This window comes from Prosopis cineraria, unplaced genomic scaffold (genome assembly GCF_029017545.1).
Source record: "Prosopis cineraria cultivar Desert tree isolate PC_DT_omini unplaced genomic scaffold, ASM2901754v1 PC2, whole genome shotgun sequence".
Taxonomy (NCBI): domain Eukaryota; kingdom Viridiplantae; phylum Streptophyta; class Magnoliopsida; order Fabales; family Fabaceae; genus Prosopis; species Prosopis cineraria.
Genome location: NW_026555333.1, coordinates 47,749,890 through 47,757,767, shown reverse-complemented (window position 1 = coordinate 47,757,767; position 7,878 = coordinate 47,749,890). Strand labels below are relative to the sequence as shown.

At 31.7% G+C, this 7,878-nt stretch overlaps 1 protein-coding gene across 1 annotated transcript; it reads right to left on the bottom strand.

Moving 5' to 3' along the window:
- Nucleotides 1–382: 382 nt before the first annotated feature.
- LOC129303926 (serine carboxypeptidase 1-like) lies at nucleotides 383–4,064 on the bottom strand. Its single transcript, XM_054943514.1, has 8 exons — nucleotides 3,683–4,064; nucleotides 2,605–2,712; nucleotides 2,075–2,349; nucleotides 1,708–1,968; nucleotides 1,520–1,626; nucleotides 1,286–1,375; nucleotides 741–846; nucleotides 383–617 (listed from the first exon to the last, which is right to left on the bottom strand). Exons 1-8 carry the CDS (start codon nucleotides 4,062–4,064, stop codon nucleotides 465–467), a joined length of 1,482 nt encoding a protein of 493 aa, XP_054799489.1. The 3' UTR covers nucleotides 383–464.
- Nucleotides 4,065–7,878: the final 3,814 nt, after the last annotated feature.

Here is a 7,878-nt window from a genome sequence, read left to right as displayed (position 1 = left end):
TGCTATTTCCCTAGTTTTTCATGCTTGGAATGGAATGATTAGAAAGATTTTTTTTTTTTTGAAAAAAAAAATTCAACATTTCGATCCTTTCCCCACCTAACTAATTTCGGTATAAAATATAATTTCACTGCATAGTTAAGTACCAGTTAGAGGCTCTAACAAAATGATCATATACATGAGATCTAATAATTTTTCTACAAAAGTATTGACAAGGAAATATTTTTGTATTTTACTTAGTTATATATAGAACACACACATATATATATATAATGAATCAGTAATAATTCATATCTCGGTGACATTTGCTGCCTGTATGGCAATGAACATTAATATATAGAGTGAGTTCTGAGGCATAGAAGATACAGGCATGCACAATGTTTTGTTCTAGAAAACAGGTAGAACACTATCCGAATAATCAGGCGGGTCGGTTCTCGGGTTGAGAAGTTGGAGCCGGACGGCCATGCTTATGAGGGCGGAGAAGGAAGAGGGAGGGTGTGGTTGAGGAAAGAAGTGAAGAGAGTGAGAGCCCTTGCAGGTTGCCAACTCGGAACTTCATGCCCTGACCCTCTCACAGTCACAAAGCTCACTCCCTCGTAATGCTCCACATATCCTCCTACCTGTAGTATATATGTATTTAATTTCTCTAATTAACCGTCATTCATATATACATGCATGTTTCATATTGATTAATTAATTTATGATCATTAACAAGACAAGAATGTGCGCGCGCGCGCGCGTACCTCATTTCCGGAATACCATGGACGCCATGAAACCTGGATGGTAAGGTTGAGGCGGTTGATGGAGTACCTAGACGACGTCACTGGCACATTTCCATCTGTGTCCCCACTGTACACTTCAACGCAACATATCATCATGACACACACACACACAACATACGTAACATATAACTCTTTCTAATAATAGGTGCAAACAAACTAAGCAAGTAGACAACAAGAGAAGAGAATTCATCAGTGTGAACTGTTGGTTTTGGCTTTAACTTATGTTGTCATATATGCAAGAAGTGTTTTGATCACAATGTGGTTGTTTAGAATTTTTGAAAGGAAAATATATCTTGATAACTTTCAAATATTGGTAAAATCCAATAGTTATAATTGAGACACTTACTGAGTGTGTGCATTCAGCCGAATCACTAGATTCAAATCTCAACTTTTTGTTACATTCATGCATGCATATGCCTCATATTATGTTGTCCTTATTACATTGCTGTTCTATATATATTTTTCTCACTTGTTCACTTTGCTTAATGAAAAAAACATAGACTTGCCTGTAAATCCAGAATCTAATGCCACTCGCAATGAGATACTTGATTGTGGGCAGGCTGTTACTTGGGCTGTCTGTCCAGTTATAATAATTTCTGCAAGTTCATCAATTGCTACAATTAGTACGTGCATGCTTGTTGATTTTCTGAACATATGTTCATGAAACAGCTAGTGTTTTATACTCACACACAGATAGAGGCGTTAATATTCATTCAGTATTATTAATATATATAACAGACCTGCAATGAGTCCAATTGGTGGGAAGTGCATGGAGAGCTCGCTGGACCTCTGGGTTATTCATGTAGACTTGCACGTAAGTCTCAGAGCATGGATCATAATTATATACCTGAAATAATATAATCATGCGAGATTATTAAACAAATCATAGCTACACACACAGGCAGATGAATTAATGAAGAAGACTTACAGAACCAGGTGAAGCATTATTTCTGATTGAAGTGTCGTGACAGATGGGTGAATAAATGTTATACTGATTTATGTTCCCTAGCTCCTGGTATGCTTTGTTCGTGGAGCTCTCACACTCGTCTGAAACACTTTCAGAAGCAAAATCACAGTACTTACCAATAGCTTCATGGGTTTCGTCTGACATCACAGCATGCGTCCAAAAGTAATCATACACTCCCTTTTCACTCGTTTCATCATCAACCCAGCTCCAAGGATTCCCTATCTGAAATTTTCCAATATTAGTTAAGATATTCTCAAGAATATTTGCGTGAAACAAGAGAAAAGGTTATTTTTTAGTTGTAGTTAAACGAATGAGTTAACTAACTTACAGCAATGCCTTTGAGGTTAATAATGGTTTTGGGATCGTGTTTATTGTGGACCAAAATGGTGTGAGCAAGCTGAGGCACGTAGTGACCAGCATAGCTCTCTCCTGTGATGAAGAAATCTCTTGATTTGTACTGTGGAAACCTCTCAAGCCAGTTGACGAGGAACACATATGCATCTCTTGTTGTAAACTTATCGCCTGCTACATCATAATCAGATGAAGTGTTTGAGTAGGAAAACCCTACTCCGGCTGGTGACTCCAAGAACAACACATTTGCCACTACATGAAAATATATACATGTAATTAATTTGAAGATAATGAAGGAGTCAAATCATAAAAATGATCAAAAGCATTAGGGACTAAAACCAAGACAAGTTAAAAGCTGAGTATAAGGACTAAAAGTTATATTTTTTCAAAGTATTAACTTAATTACTCCCAAGCATGCAATAACAAAACTGTAATGTTGGGGTATATGTGTTACATACACATACATACATACATACATACATACATATATATATATACAAATCTCACCTTTGTTCCACGCATATTCATTAACAAACAATGTTTTTCCGTTAGAATTGACTCTGAAAGGTCCCAATTCCTGCATCGCACCATAGCCCAATGAGGAACAACCTGGTCCTGTGAATTTCAATCATTTCAAAAAGCATGAAACTTGGTGGTATCCTGTGTAAAATGGCATAAGAAAAATGCATTTTTATGATTGATTAATGAATTATTGAGCCTAATAATTTAATAACACTGAAAGATTTTTCTTTTCTGGAACTAAATGTGTTGTTATCTATTTAGACAATAGCTGCAGAGTTATAACAAAATAATGAAACAATTATCAAATGAATGGTAGACAAAATATTTGAAATCAGATCACATCTCAAGATTAATTTAGTTAGTTTAAGAAATAATTGTGATTACCTCCACGAGCCACAAAGCACGTGGTTTAGTGTAGGGTTATATGGAGACTCCACAAAATAATAGAAAAGAGCTCTAGATTCCAGCTTTAGGATCAACAGTGACATGACCTGAGTATTGATCGAAATTCGCCCCATAATAAGGCTGTCCAGGCAATGACCTAATCTTATCAGCCTTCCTTAATCCCTCTTGTTCTGAAACATAGGACTTGTGTTTGGACAAATCTTCATCGTCCCACCAAAACTTTATCAGATAATTAACTTATCAATGAATAAAATATTTCATTGAACCTGTCAAGACACTAATTCAATAGTTTAACTAGTTGGGTTAACCCAGTTTTTAATACTGTGATTCAAATACCAACTGTTTTGCTTTGATTGTTTAATGTGTGAATTCTTTCAACAAAGAGTCACAATTTATTTAGCTGGGTATGATTTGACTAGTGTTGTACAAGTATGTGCGTCAACCTGTTTCAACTTATTTCAATATTATCAGAAAATTACTTGATATTTTTCTTGTAGGTTGAGCCACTTCACGGTAGAATTGAAAAATGACTAAATTTTTGTTGTCTCCTCTATCTAAACAGTTTCAGAGTTATGAAACAATAGTGGAACAAATAAAATGAGATCACATAAAGAGATTTATAGTATAGTTGAAGAGAGAATTTAACAATTCTAAATACCTCCATTGAGCCACAAAACAAGTGGTTTAGTGGAAGGCTTATATGGAGACTCCACAAAATAATAGAAAAGGGCTCTTCCAGCTTTTGGATCAACAGTGACATAACCAGAATATTGATCAAAATTGACCCCATAAGGCTGTCCAGGCAATGACCTGATCTTATCAGCCTTCCTTAATCCCTCTTGTTCTGAAACATAGTACTTTTGTTTGGACAAATCTTCATCGTCCCACCAAGAATTTATCAGATGATCAACTTTATTATTCTTTGACGATCTCTTTGATACAATAAATTGTTGAAGCCTTTCTGCCTGCTGATTCGCTTTGCTTGAAACACAGAGCAAAGCAAACAGACTCACACAAGCATGAAGAGCAAATACCTTCATCATCTTCATCTCTCTCCTTGATTTACTTCTCTCCATCTCAACAAGTACGTACGTTATATGTATATCTATATCCATAAATGTATGGAAAATTACATTTTTCTCCTTCAACTAAAACGCAAATAAAGAACTTTCTTAGAATTACGTTATATGTATATCTATATTCCTAAATGTATGGAAAATTACGTACGATATATGTATATCCATATATGAACTTTCTTAAAACGCAAATAAAGAAATCTTCCCAGCAATTTTGTAAAAGTATGTAGAATGCAAGTGATGACGCGTACAGTTGGAATCGGGTAGTTATTATCGAATTAATGAGTAATAATTTGGTATATTCTGGTTTAATGAAGTTTGACCAGAATTAAAAAGTAATTCCCGATTGAATCTATTTTGGGAAGTTTTATCTCTGCATTAATTTTGAACATTTTATTGTAATTATTCTCTCCATTATTATGAGAAGGATTTATGATGACTGGATTTCCTGTTCAGCCTCCTACATTATAAATAAAAATAGGCTAAAATATATATTTAATATTTTAATTTTATACAAGGTTTCATTTTAGTCCCTTAATTTTATAAATTATCTTTTTAGTCATATAACTCTAATACCATTAGTTTTCTCCCAACAAATTTTTACATTAAACTTTTAAATATGGACAAAAAATTATCAAATATTGATTTATTAAGTTTAATTTTTTCAAAATAATAATGATTGACACACAAAATAATCATTTGAAACTAACAGTATTAGCATTAAAGGATTAAAAATACTTTATAAAATTAAGACATTAAATTAAAACTTTATATAAAATTAGAAGATTAAAAGTATACTTTAGCCATAAAAATAAAAGATAGTTGGCTGGAGATCAGAAAACCACCCCAGAGTAAATATCTTCTCATACCACTCCTCTTTCTTCTTTTTTTCCCTCTCTCTTGAGGTGCATCTATTGTACATCTTAGATAAGATTCTTGTAATCCAATCTTTATATAGATAAACGAGTTGCTGAGCAGTCTGCACCTGGATAACTGGATTTGGCATAACTCTAACCCAAATTTCGTTTATTTTTAGAACATTCATTTATTTGTTTAAATCCTTCATTCATTATATGGGTTGGGAGCCTCTAATGTGCCCATTCTCTAATGCTCATTGTAATATCACAAGTTCCCAATTTTATTTTTTATTTTTTAGATCATTGGATTCTACTTAAAATAAGAGATATTTGGATATCTTGAAGTGCCAAAATGGTGAAGATTTTATTTTTTACAATTTTTTAAAGAATATTAAAATTATACCCTTTTATTTTTTAAAAATCATAAAAAATACAAGTTTTTATCATTTTAAAACTTCAAGATATCCAGATGTCTTTTATTTTAAGTAGAATCCAGTGATTCAAACAAAAATGAAAAAAATTAATTGATAGTTATCCATTTTTAATGCGTTACATATTGAGTTTTAATTTGGTAGTGATTGAATAATATTTCCCCCCTAATTTTGTGATATTTGTCGTTGTGTCATTTTTAGTTAGAGGTTTCAATAAGATCCTATATATGTGTGTGTGTGTGTGTAAATTTTGTTGGGTTCAATATATCAGATATGGTTCTTTTTGGGGGGTGTAAAAAGTTATCTGGTCCAGAGGTATAAAATATAAAGCAATCGCGTTGTGATTATTAAAAATTTAGAAGAAATTAATTGAATCACAAATTGGCACTTTCATCAGCTTCTTGGAAGAGTAGTATTGTAGTTTATTAATTATATCTGTGATCGACTTGATTCAATTCGCTGAATGAAGAGTGATGATTTTCTAATTCCAGGGAAAGGACGCAGAAGTTTAAGTTCAAAAGTTACGTTTGGTTCTCGACCCAAAAAAAAAAAAAAAAAGTTGCGTTTGGTTCATCATGATGCTTGTCTTTAATAAAATATGGATTACGTACATGTATTTATAAATGAAAAGTTATTGTCTTTATATTCATCAAATGAATGAACAACTTGAATAACGGTTCATCAATGAGGAAAGAATTAATTAATTAAAAACACTTTGCAAACAACACGGAGATTTAAGATTCTCCTCTATTAGTATTAAAGGATTAACATATCACGATGGCTTTATGGGGTATGATTAAGATTGATCATATAAATTATTTTCAAACTTTACTGAGTTTAGGGGCTAATTATGAAATTCACAGAAGCTTCACGGAACAAAGTCATAAGAAACTTGGGTAAAATATATTGAGTGGCAAATGGAGAATCTAACTTTGCTATGGAGTTTTATTACACAACAATTTCCTCCGCAAAAGATATTATTTAGAATCCGTTATATTTCAATTCAAGCCTATCTAAAATCATTTCACTTACATTCACTTAAGGGGAAATCATAAATAAAGGAATATCGAAAATAACTAATTAGGACCACAAAATTATGAAATTGAATTTTAGGATCATAATCCTTTTTTGTAGTTTAAAAATCATAATCTGACTAAAATGCCCTTGTCTGTTAGCCAAGTTGCAAATCTAGGAGTAAAAAATTTTATAACTCAAATAAAGTGATTTCATGACCCCCTCAAATAATTTTTTAACCTGATTAAAGTAATTTCAACACGAGCAAATGTTAATTCAGCCAATTGTAAATCTAGAAGTAAGAATGTTTTCAACTTGAATAAAGTGATTTTATAACTCCCTTCAACTAAATTTTCAAATATAATTGATTTCAGCATGAACGAATTTAAAGTTGGCATTTCAAACAGGGACGCTTTAGTCAAAGTATTGTTTTTAAAACTACAAAAAAGAACGATGGTCCTAAAATTTAATTTTTATAATTTCATACTCCTAATTGATTACTTGCGATCATATTCAGAGGACTTTATTTATAATTTTTCTTTTATTTAAAGGCTGTTCTAATATTTATTTTAATCTGCTTTTAGTGAAATTTTCAAGCTTAGGATCTATTCTTCACCTTTAAACATATAAGCATATTGAGAAATTCTTGGATGGACTCAATGCACTATATCATTCATTATCCATCCAATAAAAATATGATATTTAGTTGGTATTAAATATAAATTAATTCTAACATGAATAATATAGAGAGAAAGACAAGAAATTAAATAGGCATTATATTGTAAAAATAATTATACATAAGATTTTATTTAACTGTTTTAGTGAAATTTTGTTGGGTGAACCATGGATGATATGGTAGATCAAGTTAGGTAAGAATTTTTCTAAAGGTATTATTTTTCTCACTTCAACTCAAATCTACTTATACTTGGATATAATAAAATGTAAACAAACAACCTTTAAAAACTTTAGATTAAAATAAAAACATTAAATCTTCCATAAAAATAAACTGCAAGGGACTAGCAAAATGAGATTTTGATACCATGTATAGATTGGCAATAAAGCAGGAAAGTACGCAGAAGTTTATTCAGAAAGTTGCGTTGTTGGTTCATATCTCTTAATTAATAAAACGGATCGCATATATTTGCATTCATAATGAAAAGGTGACTCTATTCATATTCAATTCATCCAACAAACGAACAACTTAAATGGAGGTTCAATGAAGAAAGAATTATTAAGTATACTCTTTAATGTCTGGGATAAACAAAAGATTTAATATATAATAATATTCTCCTCTTGTGGTATAAAAAGTTGGATGACTTTGAGGTTTGATTAAGGATAATGATTTACACCACACAAATTAAGTATTTCCAAACTTTACCGAGCACTATTTCTAATCCAGAAATTCACGGAAGCTTCATTTGGGAATTGAAGATATCGTTATCAATTCATTAATTAGAAACTAACAGCATGCGTGCA